Here is a 24,626-nt window from a genome sequence, read left to right as displayed (position 1 = left end):
ACATAATTAAACTACTAAGAAAAACAAATGCATTATTGACAATATTTATTCAATTTATATGTCCCTCCTCTTGTCCAGAGATGACTCTGGGTGGTTTAATATGAATCAGTATAGTATCTAGAGAGGGGTAAGTTTCATTTGCCCTGCAAGAGTATCCGGAAGCTTCAACTGGTGCAGAATGTGGCTGCATGGGTCTTAAAAGGTGTTGGGTATTTGATACACGTAACACCACTGCTTCACGAGCTGCATTGGTTGCCAGTGCGTTTCCAGTACAACAGTACAACATAAATATATATGGTGTCAAAGTAAACTTGATAATATGTATTACTATAGCCCACAGAGTTTACTTGGTGCCATATATATTTATGTTGTACTGTTTTAATAGTTCTAATAGTGTTTAATTGTCCTTATTTCTTAAGAGGTGCACTGACCGGAGTCACTTGGGTGGACATAGAAATAAAAGCAAACTCACAACAACAGCTCTATGATCACTGATTGCTCTGCTATTCAAAATGATACATGGTAGAAGAACAGCTTTTTAACAAATCATATTTCCTAAAGAAGGGTGATTGCTCTGATTTGATTTTAATAAGCACATTTCTTCAAATACATGTATTCTCTGTAGTGGGACACCAAATGTTAATGATAGGTGAGAGACCAAACATTATATGCATCTGAAGGAACTGACTTCCTCTATGTGAAGCAGCAAAGATCTCTAAGCTAGACACATATAATACAATTTATATTCCAAGCATGGAAGGAAAGGGCCAGTTGGATGGAGAGTAGTTTATTTTTGCCCTGAGGGCTCATCACTGGAAGGAGACGCTGAATGTGTTTTGCTATAAAAGACACCTTCAATGATATGGCGATATCAGTAGGAATCAAGCCTTTGTACGTCATTGGATGGTGTGGAGCAAAGTCACCGTCTCTATGACTATGTGATTGCAAACCGGGCAAGTTGATTGGTTCACAGTTACAAAATTGCAACATTTTGCCATTTGTGACTTTCCCTGCCAGCTTCTGACAAGGCAAGCCAGCAGGAAGTTACAAATGGCAACTATGTGAGGTCTTTGCTTAATGACCTAATGATTCACTTAATGACAGCAACTGGAAGTGCCATATTTTCACAAGCAGCAAGGTCACGTGACATTACACCTTACAACTGTGTTGCTTAGTGACAGAGGTCCTAATCCCAATTTCTGTTGGTAAGTGAAGAGTACTTATATGTATAAAATTATCATTCTAAATCCCAGGAAGCTGCAGATGCCAAACATAAAATCAGGGGGTAGCAACTATTCTAGAGTAAAAGCTGGAGGAGTGAAATGCTTAGCTGAGCTTCTAAGGATAAGCTGGAAATACAAGCTTATTGTCTAGACCAGTGGTGGCGAACCTATGGCACGCGTGCCACAGGTGGCACGTGGAGCCATTTGTCAGGGCACGCGAGGCGCTGCCCTGTCAGCTGGCCAGCGCGCATGCGCACGCTGGCCAGCTGAGTTCACCTTTTTAAAAGCCATTTTCCACCCTCCCCAGGCTCCAGAGGCTTTATAGGAGCCTGGGGGAGGGCGAAAAGAGCCTCCCCTGCCCTCCCAGAGGGTCTCCGGAGACTTCAGGGACCGTCCAGAGGCTTCCCTGAAGCCTTCGGAATGCTTAAAATGACCCTCCGAGCAAACCGGAAGTGACTTCCGGTTTGCTCGGAGGGTCGTTTTAAGCGTTCCGAAGACTTCAGGGACCATCCAGAGGCTTCCCTGACGCCTTCGGAGCGCTTAAAATGACCCTCCGAGCAACCCGGAAGTCACTTCTGGTTTGCTCGGAGGATCCTTTTGAGCGCTCCGAAGGCTTCAGGAAAGCCTCCGGACGGTCCCTGATGCCTCCGGAGGGCCTACGGGGGGGGGGGGGCGGGGAAGCTCTTTTCACCCTCCCCAGGCTCCTATAAAGCCTCTGGAGCCTGGGGAGGGTGAAAAAAGCATGCGCACCCCCCTTCACTCCCCCCACTTGTGGCACACGAGCCAAAAAAGGTTCGCCATCGCTGGTCTAGACTATAGGTATCTTTCCAAAAAGGGTCCAAAAAGCACCGAGTCCTCCAAATCTGGGGGAGAAATTCATTTATGCATTTTATATAGTGATTAAAACATGAAATTGTTATTTTTTTCCTTTAATAATGTTTAGTAATAGTATGGCCATCTCAAGGTTACATCTTGCTTCTCTTTAGCCAATATTCTCATGGTGGTCACCAGCCTCTTCTGTAAACTTCTTCCATGCATCAAATTTGCACCCTTCACTTGCAAAGCAATGTGAGCACTTTTCTCCTGTAATTATCTCATGCCCAAGTGCTGTTCAGATGAGGTGCACTACTTTGCAGAAAAGTAAGTCCACCCTGGCTTCGACTGGCATCTCTGAGTACTTCCTGGGTTTCAGTTTCAATGTTTGAATGTAAGAGCTAACATGATTGGTGTTCAACAACAAGGGCGAAAGCAAAACCGATGCCGATTGGTTGAAAGGGAAAAGAAAGTTAAGACAGGGAACTGTCTCCCTTGAGGAAAGAAAAACCGGTTGCTTGGTTACCTTCTCTGTACACAAAGCCTGGCCTGCTTCATTCTCTGCTTCTCCATGCTCCTTACAAAGGCTATGCTTGTAGCACTCCAGCTATGAAAAGCAAGGAATGGAGGTATTATTTTGCCTACTCCTCCAAATATAATTATCTAATAGAAATCTAGAGGATTTTGTTTTCGGTGAGCCTCAGGCCGGTTGGCAAGGTGTTCGCTATTAGGCTCAAATCCATTTTGGGTCCACATGAAAAAGGACAAATCCTCTAGTGTTTTTCTTCTTGCCACTTTCCCCCCAATTACCTATTCATTCTGCTGGCTCAAACTGAATGCAAAATTGTCTTCTGGATGAAACTACAAGAGAAGAATAGAGGCTCCTGAGAACATGTTGCATTCAAGAGCTTTCCTACTATTGGAAAGGGAGTTTGTGGAACTGAAGCAAGCAAAGATATTTGTGAGTATAATTTATTCCTTATTATCTAGCATGGGCATCAGTCTGCTGCCTCTTCCTTGAATCTGAGGTGGCTTATATTCTTACAAACAGAAAACAGGCAAATAAAACAACTCTTATCCATAGCAAATCCTCATAGAAATAAGGTTCTCCTCTCCCAGAGGCCTTATGGAGCAGCATCATTTTAATGCCTTCCATTTTGCTTATAAGAGTCAAGACCATGTATTAGAATCATAATCAGATGTATATAAGAGCTTCAGGATCTTCTCTCTACTGTTCTATCAATCTTCAAAGTTGGCGAGCATTTTTTTGGTTTTCCTTTTTAAAGGCCTCTTTCCCCTAGGGATAGTTAGTTGGCAGTTACTCAGTGGTTACGTCTAAAGCTAGCAGTTAGTAGGGCAGAACCAGACATGATTAAGATGCCATTCTCTGATACACTATTCCTTCCTTCCTTCCTTCCTTCCTTCCTTCCTTCCTTCCTTCCTTCCTTCCTTCCTTCCCTCTTGCTCCCTCCCTCCTCTGACAGCTTCTTCATTTGTTCTCCTGAAGTACAGTTTAAGCTTAGAGTTACTTTGAATAACTTTATTGTCACTTTGAATGTACACTAATCAGCATACATTAAAATGAAATTTCATTGCCTACAGTTCTCAAAGGGTCTCCATCTCCAACGTACACTACATAAACATGGCAAAATAAATAAATAAATACAAAATTATGCATATATCCACATATATTATATGACACGGAGAAACAACAGTCTAGCACAGATGTATATATGTACATGGCGAGAAAAACAAATCTTGAGAGTTTATCAAATGGATGGTATAGGGCAGGGGTCTCCAACCTTGGCAACTTTAAGCCTGGCGAACTTCAACTCTGAAGTCTGCCTGGCTCAAAGTTGCCAAGGTTGGAGACCCCTGGCATAGGAAACAAAAAGCTGTTATATAATCTGGTAGTCCTGCTAGAAATACTTCGAAATCTCCTCTCAGAGGGGAGCAACAGAAACAGACTGTGAAGTGTGTGTGTGGGGTCTCTAACATCTAGTGCTTATAATAAACAAATCACTGTTCCTATAGTTTGGCTGTAAAGAGGAACTGTTGTTCATTTGTAATTAATTTTTAATGGAATGGCCAATATGAAATGCAATGGCCTGCATGTTAACATGTTCCAGACTGCCTAAGCATACCTCCTCTGTATTGTGGAGGTATGCACTATACATAGTGATCACCAGATGCAATTTAAAGTTTGGCTCTTGACCTTAAAAACCCTGTATGTCTTGGAGATACTTTCAGGACCACCTTCTTCAGCTAGAATCAATTCGTCCTGTATTAACATTTTGGGAGAAATTCTTTTGGACTCCCGCTACCATTGACTTTAAGAGAGTTGACACCACAACAGTGATGGGCTGCAGGTGGTACGCCCCAGTACCAGTGTACCAGTGCCTGCCGGGAGCACCGGGTACCGTTCCAGTACGGTTCTCCGGAGGGCACACCTGCCTGCCCGAGTTCCTTACCTGTATTTGAGCTCTTTGGTGCTTCCGCGCACATGCACTGAGCACAGGGTGCCTGCTCGATGCTCTACCGAGCAGCTGGAGCGTCACGGAGGCATCGTGGAGGCGTCACGGAGGCGTCGTGAAGGTAAGGATGCATGTGTGCGCTGCATGTGTGTGTGCAGGTGCTGCACGCATGCATGTGGGGGATGCTGGGCCCTGTTGCACCATACCGGTTGCACCGGGATCCGGAACCCACCACTGGACCATAAGGAGATATTTCTTCCTGAGTCCAGTATTCTGAAAAGCCCTTCCAAAATGGGTTGTTTTTGGAATGCGGCCAAGCTTTATTCACTTTCCAGAAGTAGGTTAAAATAGTGCTGTCCCAGGGAGGATTTGTATCTAGTTACGTCACACCTTTGGAATTTTTAGATGTAGTTGTATTTCAGTTTAATTCTGTTTGAAAGTAATTTAATTCTCCATTTATTTTGTACTACATATCATTAGAATTATCGTCAATCTGTATAAATCAATGCACAATCATTTATCTGGGACCAGAAAGAGGCGGAGAAGAGATATCCATTAAGAATGAATTAGTCAATGAACAAGAAGTGCAACCTTCTGACAAAATTGTTCTGGGCTTGAATACTGGGTAGAAATAGTTCTGGTTAGGAAATGGACAATGGGAATTCTTGTGAAACAAAAGATTATTTAGAAAAATTGCAAGCAGAACCAGGGATGGGTTCTGGTCGGCTTTACTGCAGGTTTGCTTTTGCGAGCATGTGCATTTCAATTAAAATTGTTCTGTGCATGCGCATGACTCAAAAACAAGATGGTGATGGCAGCAACCAGGGAACTGGTTCGGGAGTGTGGCAGGCCTGGGTCGCTGCCAGTTCCAGAGACCCAGGCCATCATACCACTACTAGCTCAGATGAACCGGTCCGAACCGATAGGAACCCTTCTCTAAGCAGAACCCATGGCAAACCTTAAGGAAGTCTCAAGGCTGGAGAGTAAGCAGGAAAGTTAGAAAGTTATATGAGACAAAAATGAAATTCAATGGTGAAAAGAGTAAGGTTCTACATTTAGGTAAGAAAAACAAAATGCACAGGTACAGTATAGGTGGTACCTTGCTCAATAGTAGTAACTGTGAGAGGGATCTTGGAGTCCTAGTGAACAACCATTTAAATAGGAGCCAGCAGTGTGCAGCAGCTGCCAAAAAAGCCAACATAGTTCTAGGCTGCATCAACAGAGGGATAGAATCAAGATCACATGAAGCGTTAATACCACTTTATAATGCCTTGGTAAGGCCACACTTGGAATACTGAATTCAGTTTTGGTTGCCATGATGTAGAAAAGATGTGGAGACTCTAGAAAGAGTGCAGAGAAGAGCAACAAAGATGATTAGGGGACTGGAGCTTAAAACATGAAGAACGGTTGCAGGAACTGGGTATGTCTAGTTTAATGAAAAGAAGGTCTAAGGGAGACATGATAGCAGTGTTCCAATATCTCAGGAGTTGCCACAAAGAAGAGGGAGTCAAACTATTCTCCAAGGCACCTGAGTGTAGAACAAGAAGCAATGGGTGGAAACTAATCAAGTAGAGAAGCAACTTAGAACTGAGGAGAAATTTTCTGACAGTTAGAATAATGAATCAGTGGAACAGAAGTTGACCTCCAACGTCCCTTCCAACTCTGCTATTGTATTGTATAAAGGCATTTGCAAACCACATTTGTATTATTGTTAGTGTCTACAGAGTTGTCATGAGTGGTTTTACTTTATATCACTGAAGCCAGAATCATTTGCTGTTTCTTCTTTCTTTAGGGCATTAATGTTATGGCTATTGAAGACAATTGGATGGAATGGATAGCTGAAATTGAAGGGCTGAAGGATACCTTATGGGAAGGTGCTACTCTTTCCTAGAAATGTTATAATGTACAGTGGTATTGCACTCTCTAAACAACATGGATGATTTATTATTATTTGCCATTTGTAGAGCCTTTTGATAAATGCCTTATAAAATATATTGATTGAAAAAATTAAGGCCAGGCACTTAGGAACTGCAAAACATTCTGAAAAAGCTTTTGAGAAATCCAAATTCTTCAGGAAGCAAATTGTGGCAAAAATAAAAATGGCTAATCCTGTGCAAAAAGCACTAATTGAAGTTATAGGATAGAGTACTTAAATAATAAGAAAACTGAATTATCAAATATTGAAGGTGGAAGTAGCATAAATAAAAACAAAAACATAAGAAAGCAGCCTTGTTGTTTTATGGCATTATGGGTACTGAAATGCATCCTCTGTTTGCATCACAATATATTTAAGTAGACAAAATTTATGTAAGACTTCAATCTATGCCCTTTACTGTTAAAGAAATCTATTCACTTCCAACAAATCCACATTATTTTAGGCTGTATATATCTTTCTATAATCAAGGATGGACAATTTTCATTTCAAGAACCACCATTCTCTAATGCAGTATTTACCTCAGCAATGCTAGGGTAGAATTCTGGGAGTTGAAGTCCACAGATCTTAAAGTTGTTGAGGTTGACAAACACTGTTGTAATGAGTAGGTGCCATTTAGTAGATAGGTGAAGTAAATGATGAATGAATTCAGAGCCAAATGTAGGTGCCCAACTCTTACCTGTCACTTGCACATCATAGTTTTTGATGTCCTTTCCCCTTACAAGATAGCTAACGGTCACTTTTTCTAAAGTCCAAATGGATTGTTTCCAGAGGCTTTTGAGATTCACCTGAGAGTCATGTAAAATTAAGTCAAAGGCCACTTGCGGGTTCATATTTACAGACTCCCTCCACCGGGCATACAATATAATACATATATATATATATTTATCTATATTACACTAGGTGCTGAACTTCAGCTGTCACTGAAATATTCTGAAGACTACAATGCCATGCCTCCAACCATCACATTCACCACTATTCCTTTCCACCCCAATGGTAAGGATGTTATTGAGGACAGTGTCCTTCATATGATAACTGATCAAAAGCAACTTGTTGCTTCACGTAAGGGTTGTTTTCCAGAGTAATATAACAGCTACATATAATCATGCTTAGTAGTTTACATAGTGTTTTCATGATTTTGATTTTATCTGCTTCGGTGTAAATGCACTATATCAAATTAGTAATGAATCAATATTTTTGTAATATAAAATATTGAGAATAAGTAAATACTACATAAGCTAAATGTTAAGATTTTGTAAAATCTTTCTTTATAGAGCAGGGGTGTCATACTAGTGGCCCGGTGCTGGATGAGTCATGTGCAGGCCATGCCCATCCCGGCTCCCGAAAGGCAAAATATGTCACAATATGTTACAATACATTACATGACACGATCGAGTTTGACACCCCTGTTATAGAGACTAAAACCTACACAACTCTTTACAGTATGTGTACTGTCATATGCAGAATTTAGCATATTAGTAGGAAAGGTTCCAATTTAAACATTAATGTTTTTGTCCTTTATCCAAGTGGATCCAGAATCTGGGAGACCTTGCGTGGATTTTCTAGATAACTTTAGCAAATGGAACACTAGATTCACAATGACTAGTATTCTACTTACTATCCAGGTAAGAAATAATGATGCAAACATTTTTTTCTTAATTTTCTTTTGTTTATGTGAGAAGTAGTCTTAGTTTACTTTTGTAATACTGGGAACCTCACTGCAGCATAAACTCACACAAGGCATTTGCACTAATCCAGTAAAATTGTTCGGTTTTTTTTTCCTTAAATAGTTTTCAGCAGGCCTTTTCATAAGCTGCTTTTGAGGTTCTGCTCAGTTCTAGTTACAGTTTGTCAGATCTGTAGGACTGAGGAGGAAAAAACATTTTTCCTTCATGAGCCCACATAGTTTTGCAATTCTTTAAATTCTAATTAAGGGGAAAAAAGAGTCATGATATAACTTTAGAGAGAGATTAAAATATATCTGTACTTATAACTGCAATGAAGAATATTAGAAGTGCCTCCTTTGCCCATTTTTACTTTCCTACATTTTTTCATTTGTCTTTGATATCTTTCTTTTTCTTCCCCTTCTCTCTTCTTTTTTATTACCTATCAATTTGTGCTATTTTTATATACTTGTTTTAAAGTGAATAAAAAACATTTTAAAAAGAGCACAGATATGTTCATAAAGCTGTCAAGAGTTAAGCTCCTCTCAGAGAACATCTTTCTCTACCATACACGTCCAAGGAAAGATATTTAATTTAATTAAATGTTGCACACTATTGTGTCTTTTATTTTCACCACAGCAATTCCTCCTAGAGTCTTCCTCAAAGAAAATATCTCTTTCCTCAGTTGATGAGAGAGCTATAGAAGCATTTGGGGGAATGTTTGTTAAGGTATGAGGTTCCCACATCCATAGCTTTGGATAGCGAGATGGGTGGCATATAAATTTAATTAATAAATAAAATTATAGCAGGATATCTCTAATGCCATGTTTTCCTATCTTGAAGATTATATTTGTTGTTACCATGAAGGAGCTCCATCCAACAAGGGGCACAGCTGTTTCAGCTTTTTTTCTTTTTTCTTTTCTTGAGTAATAAATATAAAGCACTACAGGGGACTGTCTTCTAGTGTTAAAAACGTTCTTTAAATTGTTGCGTAATTTTAACTCCTACCCTTCTATGAACTGCTTTGGTATATGTTAGGAAAATGGGAGTGTCCAACTTCCCTTGGTGAAATAATGAAGGACTACCATTGCATTAAAAAAAAACAATTTTCTTTGAGCTGCTATCACTGTTTGAATCATAACTAGAAGAGATGGATTCCTCCCCGCCTGGGTACTCAAGAAATTATTACAAATACTTCCATCCTTCCTTCAGAAATGAATGTGTGGAGCTTTTAAATATTGTTTTTTACATTAACCTCCTTCCAAATTAGTAAAAGAAATTTTGCAGCAAGTCCAGTATTCCATTCTGAACTGAATGCATCCAAAAAAGAAGAAATGGCTGGCTTCTCCATGTTCCCCATATATTCATAATTTGTGTCTGCCACTCAGTCAAGGTTAGAGTAGAAAGAAAAGCATCAACCTTCTATAAGTTTTATATTCTATGAAAGCACAGAGCATGGTTCATGCCTTCTAACTGCCATGGCTAATCCAACAAAGCCAATTATTGTAAATAGTGTTTCATTTCAGGTACTCTTTGACTTTAAAAAAAATTATTTAGTGACCATTCGAAGTTACACCACCATTGAAAAAAAGTGCATGACGAGCAGTTTTCCCACACCTGACAACTGTTGCAGCATCCCCATGGTCACATGATCAAAATTTGGATGTTTGGCAACAGACATGTATTTGTGATAGTTGCACTGTTCCCAGGTGGTGCGATCACCCTCTGTAATCTCTCCGCTGGCTTCCAACAAATAAAGTCAATGGGGGAAGCAAGATTCACTTAACACTTGTGGCAAAAAAGGCTAAGTGGGGCAAAACTCACTAAAGAACTGCCTTGCTTAGCAATGGAAATTTTGATCCCTATTGTGCTCACAAGTCGAGGACTACCTGTAGATGGTTGAGTTTGTAATCAATAAAGTTTTGCCGATTGATGCGTGCATGTATTTTCATGCAGGTTTTGTTGTCCAATCCTGTTCTGAACAATGCAGTGAACCTGGAGGCAGCTGAAATGCTGAGAAACAATTATCCCCTCTACAGAGAAAAAGTTGTACAGTGTGTTACAAATAGCAAGCAACTTGAAGGTAATAAATGCTTGTGCTTTCTGTTGTTAATCATAGATAAATTCTTTCTGCGCTGCGCGGAGTTTTAGAAGAAACTATTTGAATAGTATTCTTGAAAAAAAAAAACCACTATTTTATACCCTGTCATAAATTTTAATTAGTATCATTGGCAATGTAACTTGAACATGGGCTTTCTAAGCAAATCTCTCATCTCACAAAACCTATTTGGCAGGGTACAGAGGTTATGTGGAGGTCGCAAGCCTTTGGTATCCTTAAAGAAAGGATACCAAAGAAGGGACAAAATGAAATGTGAGTAACAAAAAAAAATTGTTAAAAATGACTTTAGATAATTAAATTAACTTGACGAGTTGGCCATGGCGAATTGGCTGTGGCGAGTTGGCCCATTAGATTGCAGGCTGAATCAACTGGCATTCTTTTAGCTGTGCTAAATCAAGCCATTATAATAGCTGAAACTCAGGAGTGGAGCAAAGGAGTGAAATAAAAGTTTCTTCCAAAGGGGTATTGGATCTCACACCAGAGCTTCACCATTTACCACTCTGGTCAAAGTAAAGGTAGGCAGCCAGAAGAGAGAGAGAGATAAATGTGTACATATGTACACACGCATGTAGGTAGTCCAAGATTTACACTTAGCGATGGTTCAACGTTATGGCTACTTATGAGCATATTCCAAAGTTCCAATGGCTTCCCCCTCCCACACTTCTGTAACTGCACTCAGCAACTAGCCTGCATTTATGGCTGTTTGCAGCATCCTGCAGTCACATAACTGTTGTTTATGATATCTTTGATGAAGAGCGGCATTTACTTCCAGTTTTTGGCAAAAACAGCCCACAGTGAACAATGGTTTCGTTTTATGATAGTGGTATTTGCTTTACAACTCCCATGTCCACCTTACAACTATCATGTTCATTTAATGATTGCCATGTAATCGGGTCGGTTATGTGGGTGACCCACTTTAAACCTCTCATGAGTTACAACAATAACGGGGAAGCTCCATTATGGTTATAAGTCAAGAACTACCTGTCCTATATATGCTTTTGGGTAAACACCCAGCTGAGCTAGAAATAAAAGGTCTTGGCTGCCAAAACTGTGGAATCAAATCCAATTATGAGAATTGGAGCTGCTAATAATCCTGCCAGTAAAATCAAATAAAGTATTATTTCCACGTAATGAGTCCGTGTAATTTAGATTATTATAACTCTACCTCCTTATAGTTATTAGTCCTATCACTGTTGTGACAAGTGTAGCAATTCAGTTCACCTCATATTTGAAAGTATTTTTTTATTACTGGTAATAAAGCCACTGGAATCTTCTGGTTGCAATTATACATGGCCCAATTTGTTATTTTAATGGAATAAAAGTATTGGATTGTAAAATATTCACAACAAACAGGCATTTTAAAAACTTCTTCTCTTGTCCAGCCATTGCCAAAGATTGGGATACGTCAATCAAGTTTTGCAAAGAACCAAAAGAACCAGCCCCGCAAAGGTAATGACATACTGTACATTTAAGCTCATAAATGTTGTAATGCTATAAATTATTATTTGAATTATTGAATAATTTATATTAAGTTTGAAAAGCAGTATTTCATCTGGGAGTAAAAATTTCTAGCAGTTAATACAAAGTCACAAATATTATCAGAACAACTTTAAAAAAAAAACATGCTCAATAAAAGATCTTCTATTGCTTCAGAAAGATATCAGAAGCAATTCTGCTTGGAGAAACACTGTGTGGCATTCCTGAAAAATGTGTCTCTCCTTCATCTTGCTTGTTTAGCATCATATGGAAAATAGACATGAAGCGTTACATTTTATGAGGCTTACAAAGTCTGGGCATGAAGTAGAAGAACATTTTGGACTTCAAACTGTTTAGGCGTGGAAATGGCCCAGCATCCAGTTTTGAGAATTGGCAAGATGTGATTTATATTACTGATCTCAAACAGTAACTTAGCAGTTGGCCTTCCTGATAATCAAAGATGCCTTCAGAAATACATTTTAACTTGAATAAGTCACATATTTACATACACATAAATACATCTAACTATGGTGAACCATTTCCCTTCTTTAAAGTTTTTTATTTTTTTTAAAGAAAGTAAAACACTAAAAGATGGGTTACAAGTTTAATCTTAAGGAGAACTATAAACATTTTAAATATACATGTTCAATATTATTATCTACAGTTTCATTAAAAAAGTAATAGGTAGAATAATAGGAAACACATTTTTAATATAGGTAAGAAACTGTGGTCATATTCAATTAACTTTCCTCAATATTATATGCTCCTTCAAAGCTATATGTGATGTTAGTTTTTGAAACAGAACAATTAAATATCAGTGATCCAATGTATTCTAATTTTCCAGAGTTATGTAATAACAAACCTGGCATCTAATAACAGGAATGGTATTATTTCTATATATATAGCATTGATGTACAGTGTATGCCATAGGAAATGATGGCAATAATTATCAATATATTATCAAGTACTGTATATCAGCAGGATTTTTATAAAATACTGTTGCATACATTTTCCAAAACTCTTCAAAAAAATTTAACCAAAAGAACTGACTTATTAGGCATTCCTGACATTGTATTATATATCAACAGCTTATAAGCTCCAACACAATATGAAAATATTATAATTGACGTGATTCTGTTTTCACAGAATATAGAACCACCTATTAATTTGTCTTCACAGTCCATCTCTGAACCATTCTCTTTATAAACAATCTGTAATTGATAACATATTCATCCATTTAGACTTCTGCCACCAAAGTGTTGATCTCCAGATATATTGAACTTTGATTCACACAGACTCATAACCTGTACAACCTCTAGCCTTAACAAGTGGGGATTAAGGAAGTTGTAATCTAGTATGTATGGCGACACAATCATTGGAGGACATTTCTGTAGATTTTTTTTTTCCACAGAAATATTACTAGGAAAAATAAAATGTAGATGCAGGTTTTGAAGAACTAGACACATGTTGTCTTTGTTGTAGAATCTGTCCTATACTGATCATGTAATTTATTTATTACATTTATATGTTGCCCATCTCACCAGCAGGGTTAGGTATAAGTAATTCTTGTTTAACAATGGTAATTGGGATCAGCAACATCCTTACTAAGTGACCCAGTCATAAAGTGCATTGCCTCGAGACTGCTGATCTACAACAGCAGTTGTGGCAGTTCCAGTTGTCATCACTTGATGAATCCCATTCAATTGCAGTGTCCTGCAGTTATGACTGCAGTCACGTTTACAACTTCCTGCTGGCTTCCCCAATGACTTCACTTGTCAGAAACTGGCAGTGGAGTTTGGAAATGGTAATCATGTGACCATGGGGACACTGCAATGGCAACATCTATGACAACCGATTGTGAGTCCTTCATTCAGCGCCATTGTAACTTTAAATGCTCAGCCAGTGACTGATTGATCTAGAGGACTACCTATATATGTTAGACTGATATATAGGCTGGGAGACCAAACATCTTTAATTCTGGTGGCATTAGGAAAGTAAAAATGTGTCAATCAGTGTTGCTGTCAGTGGCAAAAGAAGGGTTCATAGCAGAGAACAATTTCTCATAGTTTCAAAGAAAGGCAAAGTTACAAAGTCCTTGATGAGCTGTTGCTGACATTGAACAGGACAGCAACAGCAAAAAATACAGAAATTAATGCAAGGACTTCAAACAAAGCCAGAATTATGTGATGATTGTGCTCCAGAATCTTGTCATTTCATACAATAGCATGCTTGACATTTTCTTCTCCAGAGTCTCATTGATATGTGTTGAAATCAGTAATGCACACAGAAGTGGGGGGGGGGGGAAGCAATTACAAGCATAAACCCAGTTCTCTTTGATTTCTTTCTCAAATAGTTGGCTCATTTAGTTTGACATACCTAGTCCTGCAACTCCGCAGCAGATCTCTTTTACAAAATACATCCAGCAGTAACTAAATAATGCCTGTAGATCTGAGCACCCCAAGGACCAGTAGAACACCTCTTTAATCTTAAGAGGGCAAAGATTCCCAAACCATGCTGACAGGGCTCCTACCCCAAAAGGCTGGATGCTAACATAAAATCAAAAGGTGCTTCAAATAAGTTTTATGGGTTTTTTTACATCTCGGTAGTGCCTCCCGGTTTTATTTTATTTTATCAATTTTTAGTACTCCCATTGGATCCTTTTTTATTTAATTAACATTTTTGGTGGAGATAACAGCGTTGAACATAATACAAACAAAAACTTTTGTTGCTGCCGAGAATTAGAAAAGCATGGGAAAAAGAAAGAATGGCACTAGCCCAGGATCTCTCCCTCCAGTGAAGACAGCAAAACAACCAAGAATTGAGGAGCTCTTTGTTGGCAAGAGATCTGTAAGTAAAACTAACCCCACCATCCCCAACAATCTGGAGAGATTAGAACAGGACCGGCAAAAAGATGTGGCAAAACAGCATTTACTAGACTTTCCCGATCTGGCGGGGGTGTGTGTGTGACAAACTGAAAGCCAGCTCTTCTCACAAACAACTAGCCCAATAACTTCCTATATGGAGGCTGAGCTAAAGGCAAAAAAGGCAACCAACAACCAGATAATTCAGAGTACAGAGAATTTACCTTGGAAAAATTCAACTGAGTTTATGGCAAAGCAATGCCTTCTCACAGCGCAAACCGTGGTTTCAATATTTGAACAATTAATTGCCATCCAACATGATGTAGAGACATTGAAAAAAGATTTAGCTGTTTTTCTTCAAGTACAATATCGGGCCCCAGGTACTCGCACTAAAGTTCTTGCAGAAGACTTGGTTAACCTCTATACGCAGGATAAGGAAAAGGAAAAAGAGCAAAGAGCCAGAGAAACAGTTAAAGAGTCGGATAAAAGGTGGCAGTCCTCTCAGAAAAACAGTCCCTCCCCAGACAAGGCAACAAGAGGAAAAGGTATCAATAAAGAAGAAATCAGGAAAGCATCCCTTCCTCAATTACAACAATCACATCACTCACTACAAACCCAATGGATAGCTTTTAGAATCCATATGAACTGACTTAATTATGGACATTGTAATTCCAGAAGTGCAATACTAAATTCCCTAAAACAGCTTCTTCACTGTCACAGGGGCATGATTGATCTCCTTGCTGTGGAGTGGTTACCTGAGGCCCCAAATTAGAAACGGATTCTCCTGTCTTTCAAGCGGCCCACCATGCCACAGATGTTATTCAAGATGAAGGCATATTTAGCCTCCTTCCAAATCTTTCTCATCGGAGTCTTTGAAAGTGTTACTCCATTAATAGCTAACATGCAAGCTCCAAAAGTGGCTGCCTCCTCCTCATTTTCGGAAGAGTATTCGGAAGAGTATTTTAGGAAGCTTTATACAGATCCTGACTATGTAACCAAGGAGAGCCAAGGTAGTTTGGACCAAACTCCCTACTGGCCCCCTGTTACACCAGAAGAGATATCCCGGTTGATCGGAGCCCTAAAGGCTAATAAGGCACCCGGGGCTGATAATGTCCTGCCAGAAATAATCAAAAAGAACGCCAGTTCGTGGGATCCACTTTTAGCATCACTGTTTACATTTATAGATAAAACAGGCCATATGCCTAGAGATTGGGGAGTAGCAATTATCATACCAATTTATAAAAAAAGGTAATAGAAATTACCCAGGCAATTATAGACCCATTAGTCTTCTAAGCGTTATTAGTAAACTGTATGCCAAACACCTAAATTATAAACTTCAAGATTGGCTAACTTCAGGGAGGATAATCAAAGACGAACAAGCCAGTTTTAGAGAAGGAAGATCTAGAGTGGATCATATCTTGGTACTCCACCATTTAGTACAAAAAATACATACATATATATATACACACACACACACACACACACACACACACACACACACACACACACACACACACACACACACACACACACACACACACACACACACACACACACACACATATATATATATATATATATATATATATATATATATATATATATATATATATATATATAAATCCTCTCTTTTTGATTTTAAGCAGGCCTTTGATTCAATATCCAGGATCACCCTCTGGGAGAAATTAAAATGCACCATTATTGATAAATGCCTCCTCTTCCTCATACAAAAATTGTATGCCAATTCCACCTTGAAAGTGAGGTGTAATCCCCAAAGGAGTTTAACCGGTCCAGTAAGGGTACAAAAAGGGTATGGCAGGGTTGAATCCTGTCCCCCTCCCTCTTTAACTTCTATATTAATCCCCTGATTGATCTCTTACAGAACCCTGATTTCCATCCTCCTAACCTAGCACAACGCAAAGTGCCAATTCTCTTATATGCTGCTGCTGCTGCTATTATTTCACAATCTCCTATAGGACTGAAGAGAGCAATTAGGGCAACACTCAGCTATTGCAGGCAAAACAAGCTGGTCCTTAACTTTGATAAATCAAAAATTTTAGTTTTTGCTAAAAGATCAAGCCAATACTCCTGGAAAATAGAAGGACATAGTTTGGAACAGAACATTTAGATACCTTGGGGTGGTTTTCCACTCGCAAGGGACATGGAAGGCACACTTGGATCACACATTGCAAGTAGCCAATAGGTCCTCAAATACAATTAAACATTTCTTTTACACAGGTGGAGGCCAGTTAGTACCTGCTGCCTTAAAACTTTTTGAGGCCAAAACATTGGCACAAATTCTATATGGAGCACAAACAGGAATCCTTGCAAAGAAAGACTTGCTAGAAACCATACAAACCAAATCCCTGCAAGCCATCTTAGCTGCACCCAATGGAAGTCCAAATGCTCAGTTAAGAATTGAGACAGGCATGCCTCAAATTCAGGTAAGAGCCTAGAAGATGATGATCATTCATTGGCTTAAAATGCATTCCTTTCCAGAGGGACTGTCCCCACTAGTGTTGACTGACAATTTCCCCTCCCCCTGGAAACAGGCATTTGATCACAAACTGGGCTCTTATGGGCTCTCACCATTATTCTTAATGTCCCTAGGCTTTGATCAAGCAAAGCAAGTAGTAATTAATAGAATGAAGGACATGGAGTTCCAAGAAGAACTAAATAGGTTGCCTCTCCACAGTAGGGACAGAATCAAACAGAGTGTGTGGGAATCAGCAAGATATCTAAATGACCTGATCTTCCCAAAACAAAAAATAGCTTTCTTCAGAGCCAGATTTAACATTCTTCCTTCAGCACTCTTCCAGGGCAGGTATAAGAGAACACCTATAGCAGAACGGGTTTGTATATGTGGTAAAGGAGAAATGGAAGATAATTCACATGTTCTATTACACTGCGAGCTATACAGAGCTTGTAGGTCAGCACATATTCTCCCCTTATTAGAGAGATTGCCAGGGAGGGCAGACAATTTTTACCTAGGCTTTCTCCTCCAGGACACTAACCCGGCTACCACGTATGCAGTGGCAAAGTTCTGTGCTGCTGCAATGTCCATAAGAAAAAAATTGGCTACAGAAGTATAGTTGTCATCTTGTACCAATTATTTGGACATATCTCTAACAATCTTTGGACCATTGTATTTACTCCTATACTTAACAGCGTTGCACCCAGGTAAACCAGGGAGTTGACCCGAACAATCTGAGAACATGTATGTTATTTTCCACTTTTAATAATACTTTTTAATTATATCTTAATGTCAGTACTTTTTAACATATTGTAAAAACTAACGTGTATTTCTGGTCTTTGACCGTAATAAAGATTTACTTACTTACATCTCAAAAACCTGGCATTTTAACAGGCAAGTATAAACTTTTTATATTCATTGTAGTCTATTGGATTTTCTTCCATTTATACTGAAATTGGAAGCAGTTTCACCCTCTAAACCTCTGTTTTTTCTTCTTGGTGAAATGTTCTGCAGAAAAAATCTCCGCCCCATAACCATTTCCATACGCTACTTACAGATCATCCTTTCTTCCAAATATATATTTTCAGGACAAGAGCGATATCATATGAAGAATATTTTATAACATGGTTTAAAATTGCCACATCAAGACCCGCTGAAGATTTTAAACACCCAGGTAAGCTGGTGTTTTGGTTTCTTTCTTTAAATTAAAAAGACCAAATCTGATTTTGCACAAAATGTAAATAAATCAAATGGATATTTCATATGGCATTACCCTGCCCCCACTCCCGTATGGAAGCGGCAACCCATAGAGACTTTCAGAAAGAAATCTTTTGGGGGGGAGGACCTTTAAAATTTTGTGACCCTGTTGTGGTTGTTGCTAATAGAAGTATTGCTATATATATTGGGACTTTATGATTTTTTCCCCTCATGGACAAATGCAGACTTGTGTTGTTTTAAAAAGAAGGCAGCATATTCCTGAGGTCTCACATTCAAATCATCATGAATGTCACAAGGACTAGTTCAATAAACTGAGGAATGCAACACTGAAGCCTTTTCATATGCAGATATAAAAAGCTTTAGTGAGTCAAAAATATAAGAAAATGAGAAAGATTCCTGATATGCCATTACACATACATTTATTACATTAAAAAAACCTTGTCATGAAACACAGCTATTTGCCAAGGAGTGCTGTGAAACAGCATTTCGCCTGCTTACCATCTCAATGTGGGGTCCTTGGTGCTCTCTGAGTTTGGTGGTTTTCTTACAGACATTTCATTACCCAGCTAGGTAACATCATCAATGTTAGAAGGGAGTGGGAATTTGGTCTCTGTTTATATACAAGGGGCTTGCTCTGTGAGTGTTGGCAGTGTTGGCTGTTGTCCACCAATTCCCATTCATTGGTTGGCAGAGTGGTCGTGATTGGGTAATCATGTCTGCTTCCTCCAGCCTCTTACTCCTTCCCTGGCTAGGTCTTATTTCCAGGTGAAGACAACCTGATACAGTCAGAAGCAGTGCTCTGCCTTGGATCTTGAGAGCAGACAGGTGTTTTCAGAAGGCAACACTGCTCAGTGCCACAAAGTCTTGGAGGACCAACTATGTAGCCCCACCCCCCCCAAGTCTCGCTCTTGTTGAAAGACTCAAGTTGGGTTGCTTCTCTCCATGAAATACTTCCTATGTTCTTCAAGTATTCTGTGTCCTAGACTAAACACCCTAAATCCCTATAAAATTTACTACAAGCCATAGAAAGCATGGCACTAAGTTTGAAACAGCTATTCTAGAGAAAGTCTGAACAATCAGGTGCCAGGAGTGGAAATGACAGACAGATCTAAATCACAGTAGCTAAACTCTACTTAAAGTATCAAGAGAAAGCACCTGCCCATTACCACACTTTCAAGGGGATGACTTTGTCTGTTTGCTTTTCATAAAAATAACAAAGAAAATATTATTGCGACTTTAAATTTTGACTTTTCTGTATCACATTCTAGAATCAAAAAGGACTATTCCAAACCTAATTAAAATGGAATGTGCTATTTTCAGAACATTGAATCATTAAATTTGACACGTCCTAGGTGGTCTCTGCACAAAGCTTATAATTACATTGTTTTACATTAACTTGCTAGTGTGTTAAAGACTTTATTATATAATGGGTATAATGGATGATGGATACATGGAGCAAATATGCATTATACTTTGAGAGAGCTGCTCTTCTTAATAGAGTTCAGTGAAATTTGCTTAATATAACTTGCCATAACATGAAGTTGGGCTGCATCTGATTTGTCATAGTTGAACTCATCATTAAGTCCCCCACATGGCTCCTGGATATGTATAGTTTGAATGCACAAGTAAAACTGCCTTCTTAGTCAGATTCAAGATCTTCCTTATTCCAAGCATGTGTTTTGCCATTCAGCTATAGTTCTTTCCCAAAGGCTTATACAAAGGGAATTAAAATGAGCAACACATACATTAAGTTGAATGATGACAGAGTATTCTGATTATATACATATAGGATTGTGAAACAATTTGGATTTTTAAAAAAATGAATAGATAGTAGAAGGATAAGGTTTTTAACAGTTTAAGTTAATGAAATACCTGTTGAATACAGTATTAGCCAGGTAACAATTGTGAAGACAATGAATGTTTTCTAATTCCTTAGTAAAGGTTGCTGTGCTTCTGATGTCTACATCAAAAAACACATTGAAATACATCTTAAGAGTGATTAAAAATATAATGTAGTTCTAATATATAAGTAAAGTATCTATACTCATAAAACTTTACTATGGAATTAGATATTATTTGTATTACCCTGTTTCCCTGAAAATAAGCCCTTCCCACATAATAAGCTTAATCGGGCTTATGAGCGCATGCACTAAAATAATCCCTCCCCTGAAAATAAGCCCTTCCCAAAAATATTGCAACACAGCAGCAGCCATGAGATGACCACACTTGCCGCCTCCTGCACCTCAAAAATAATAAGACCTCCCCCAAAATAAGGCCAAGGTCTTATTTCGGGGTTCGAAAGAAAATAAGACCACGTCTTATTTTCGGGGAAACATGGTATTATGTGCACATCAACGTGAAATCACAGTTTCCAGTTCTTTCCCTGGTATTTGGTATTCACATCAAGCTCTTTTCAAGAATTTAGGGTGTTGTAATGTATTGTCTGTTGGGCACAAGCAGCCAGATCCACATGTGAAAAAAATGCTGGCTTTCTTATTGTGGAAATCTTCCCAGACTGCTTCCCTTCCCTTGGGAGCAGACAGATAAGATTCCATGGGACTTAGGTGGGGTCAGTTTACCTTGCCACTGCACAAGGATTCAAGGCTAGTTCCCTACTGGATCCCTCCTCACTGTCTGGCTTTCTGCCACCACTCTGTCCATGTTTTTATTACATTATTCTGGTACTTTGTTTCCTGTGCATTCCAATTTTTAGCTTGCAACAATGCTTGTTCTTCGCTGTCTCTTACATAATGAAGAATTGGTGGATGCTTTATTTGCAGGGAAAGATCATATTATCAGTGGTCTTTTTCCTAATGGGTCAACTGCCTTATCTTTGCTGGCAGTATCAGTCAACAGATTCCTGAATCTCATATTAAGCTAACTTCGATGCACTAAGATTGTTTATGTTATTTTATATCTATGGCCTTCCTATAGCTTACTGAAGTGAATTATAAGACTCTTTCAGGTTGGATGTCATACAGGAAGAACTAAGGAATTCATATGCTTGTTGTTATAGAAAGTTAGCATTTTTTAATGGAATGCGACCGTTCCAATTTGAAATTTACTTGGAATTCTCCTTCCAGTGTTTGACGATCCGGAGTACATAGGAAATCGTTACAACTGGATGGCAGAGAATGTGAACAGAGGCAGCTGGGATGAAAATTTGTAGGTATCTGATGAAAAATCACATGTGTACAACTATGGTAGGAAAGATGTTTAATGAGTATTTTAACCAGTTTAAGTTCTTGATATTTAATTTTTTAGATTTATTTTCAAAGTGAAAAATCATCAGTTAAAAATCTAAATGTATGCCTTTAAACATTAGCTGCAATGTCAAATTCTACTGATTATTAAACTACCACATAATGGTATTTATTTATGTATGTATTTGTTTGTTTGTTTACTTATTTATCAAGTAGCTGGTTTGATTGCTTGTTGCTGCCAGGTGGGTGGGGGTTATTATTATTTTATATTGGGTTTTTATTGTTTGTATGCTGCCCATAATCATTGAGAATGAATGGACAGATATATATATAACCCCCAAATAAATAAATAACAGTATTAAGTAAAAGGTATTTAGATTCAAATTATTTCTCTCACAGAACCTGTCTTTTTGTGAAAAGTATGACTTTATAGTTACTGTAAGCGGAAGAAAATATTGTGAAGAATACGAATAATTTTATTCAGAACATCAATTCATGAAACATGAAATATTTAGGTGTATTATAAACCTGAATATAAGAGCCAATCCAGGCTCCTAATTAGGATTCAGAAATAGGAATTGACCTTTGATATTAACAACTTAAAGTGCAATTGGAAATCACCTCAGATCTTTTAAAACAGGCATGTACAATCTCTGCACCCTACACCTATTAGCAACATTTTTAAGGGTGAGGGGATATACTCTGTGTTGCAACTTTCTTCTCCTTCATAAAGCTTCCTCTTTACATACACACTTACTCAATGTTCGTACACTGGGGATTTATGTATATTTATGAGGAGAAGATATCCTCAGTGTCTCCCAGAAAACAAATGAAATGTGGTCCCTGGGATTGGGGAAGATGGAATGAGGCCTAGGACTCATAGTTCGAGAAGGAGACAGTCTAAGAAGCAGGCATCTACAGCAGACATCACATTTTCTGTGTGCCTGGAATCATAGCATTATTGATCTCTGAAGCTAAATAATTATACTAAGTTATCCCTACAATATAGCCAATTTATTTTAGAGTATAGTAAAAAGTTTGCAACCAGTTATTTCATACACATGTGGCTATTTCACCCAAGTTGCCACAAACTGGCAGACACCTAAGAAAATCTAATTTGGGCTTTCAATCAAATAAAAACAAATTGCCAAAATTGGTTAATTTTTCTCTTGAATAGACTCTCTTATTGAAAGGGTTAATTTTCCTTGGATACAACTTCCTCGTTTTATTTCTCTCAACAGAAGTTCTTTGTTTCATGTATTTGATAATTGCTTCATTATGTTGTGCCACACAATATGTGTGCCAAGAAAGCATTTCAAAAATTAGCAGTCTCTTTTCTGAAGTCTTTTTCCCATTTTTAATTTTTAAAAAATTAGCAAAGGACTAGAATAGGCTAGATGATTTGTTTGAGAAAGCTGCCTTTTCTTTGAAATAATGCAACTTTTTGGTACTAATTGCATTGAAGCTTGAGAAAAAATGACTATGATTTTTTTGACCGAGTTAAAGGCCCATCTTTTACTGCCATCGTGTGGTTGAAAACAGACTTTTGTAAAATTCCTTCCTTCTTTCCCCACTTCCTCCTCAAATAGCCAGGTTCCCCACTGACTGCTCAAGACATACCTACATCTAAACAGATTGTAGTTTTACATGCGTGGACCCATCATACAGCAAAAGCAAATATTTGGCTAAGTTAAGGCACTGTACACTTCCAAGAGCAGTGCTTGTCTGAACCTTTGCGATAGAAAGCTGTAATTAAGCCAAAGCTTGTAAACAAGCTTTTCTTATGAAATGTACGTTCCACAGTTCTACTGCAACTATACTGAATGGAAGTTAAGATCTCTAAATAAAGAAAACATATGCATAATCCTATAAAATTTAATAACCTGTTTATAATCAATAAAACAGTTCCCACTTCCAAGAGAGTCATTGACAATAATTCACTACTCTTCTAAAGATATTTAAATAATAAGTAGCATCAAAACCCTATATCAGCTGTCCCCAACCTTTCCAGCTCAACAGACTGGCGCAGGCAGGGATGGTGGCGGCAGTGGGGGGAAGAGGCAGTGGGGGGAACAAGTGCTGCTTCCACAGATACAGTTTTGCCTGTGTGCCTGCACTTACCTACCACTTCCGCAACACAGTTCCAAACAGGCTGTGGCCCAGCACTGGGCCGTGGACTGGAGGTTGGGGACTCTTGTCCTAACCTATATCATAGAAAGTAGCTATAGAATGAATTTAGTTACACGTCTATGTAGATTTGGCCTTTAGAAAGTGTTATACGCACTTTGATTGTAGAATTTATTAAGTTATTAATGCATTTGCAAATTTGCAAGCACAAATTTGGTCCAACATTGCAAAATGGACACTTATCAACACTATCAAATTAGGAAATCAAACTTGGAGAATACGTAGTAATGGCAAAATGAACAGTAAATATTCTGAACAGAAGATTGAACTAAATTTTTAAAAACTTGTTTCTCTATATACTGTATCATGTCACCCAATAAGGCAAACTCAGACACTGACTTCCTATTACACTGGTATTACATTTCTTGCAGAGAATATCTCAAGTTACTCTACATGCTTCATAAATGGATGCTTCATCAACTTCAACACTTGTTGAACTGTTTTGTGAAGCCATCTTTTTGTTTAATTGTGAAAAATCCTAAAATAATGAGCAGATAATAATTAATAGCATGAGGAAGAAACCAGATGGTTTCTAACAGATATGACAATTGTTAAGAATTTAGCAATCTTCTTTGAAGTTCATGAAGGATGGTTACCCAGGAGAACAACAACGGTCTCCTGGTCATAAAGGCAGTTATTAACCTTTGGAAATATTAAACTTGATTACTATTGGGTGTAGCATGGACATTTTAATAATGAAATAGATTCTACTTTTGAATCTGAACAGAAACAAATTTAGCATTCATGTGGGAAGCTTATGTATCTGTAAGTTATTGTGCTAATAAGTAGCACCTCAAATGGGTCCCAAGTAAATAGTATTCTATATGGAGCATATAAGACATTAAGCAAATATTTGGAGATAATCCATGGAGGAGAAACGAGTGTGATTTTAAAAAGAGAGGGGAAATTTGGAGTGTGACATTTTGGATATCTACATCCTAAATCTTCTGCTTTAATTCAGCAGGGTTTTATCAAAGTCCCA

General features: G+C 38.3%; 1 protein-coding gene across 3 annotated transcripts in view; it reads left to right on the top strand.

Annotated features, from left to right (window-relative positions):
- The first annotated feature begins 2,547 nt into the window (after nucleotides 1-2,547).
- UBE2U (ubiquitin conjugating enzyme E2 U) overlaps nucleotides 2,548-24,626 on the top strand; it is a 38,488-nt gene continuing 16,409 nt past the window's right edge. For 2 of the 3 annotated variants that reach the window (XM_081948497.1, XM_081948496.1), the window contains exons 1-8: nucleotides 2,548-2,997; nucleotides 6,303-6,384; nucleotides 7,347-7,439; nucleotides 7,971-8,068; nucleotides 10,064-10,190; nucleotides 11,609-11,675; nucleotides 18,125-18,210; nucleotides 21,338-21,419. In XM_081948497.1, coding sequence (XP_081804623.1) covers nucleotides 2,929-2,997; nucleotides 6,303-6,384; nucleotides 7,347-7,439; nucleotides 7,971-8,068; nucleotides 10,064-10,190; nucleotides 11,609-11,675; nucleotides 18,125-18,210; nucleotides 21,338-21,419 — 704 coding nt within the window. In that variant the 5' untranslated portion in view covers nucleotides 2,548-2,928. The remainder of the gene's footprint in view (nucleotides 2,998-6,302; nucleotides 6,385-7,346; nucleotides 7,440-7,970; nucleotides 8,069-10,063; nucleotides 10,191-11,608; nucleotides 11,676-18,124; nucleotides 18,211-21,337; nucleotides 21,420-24,626) is intronic. The other variant, XM_081948498.1, reaches the window with a different exon arrangement.

The sequence above is a fragment of the Natrix helvetica genome, assembly GCF_964273705.1.
Source record: "Natrix helvetica genome assembly, chromosome: 3".
NCBI classification, from domain to species: domain Eukaryota; kingdom Metazoa; phylum Chordata; class Lepidosauria; order Squamata; family Natricidae; genus Natrix; species Natrix helvetica.
This window is presented reverse-complemented; position numbering and strand designations above follow the sequence as displayed.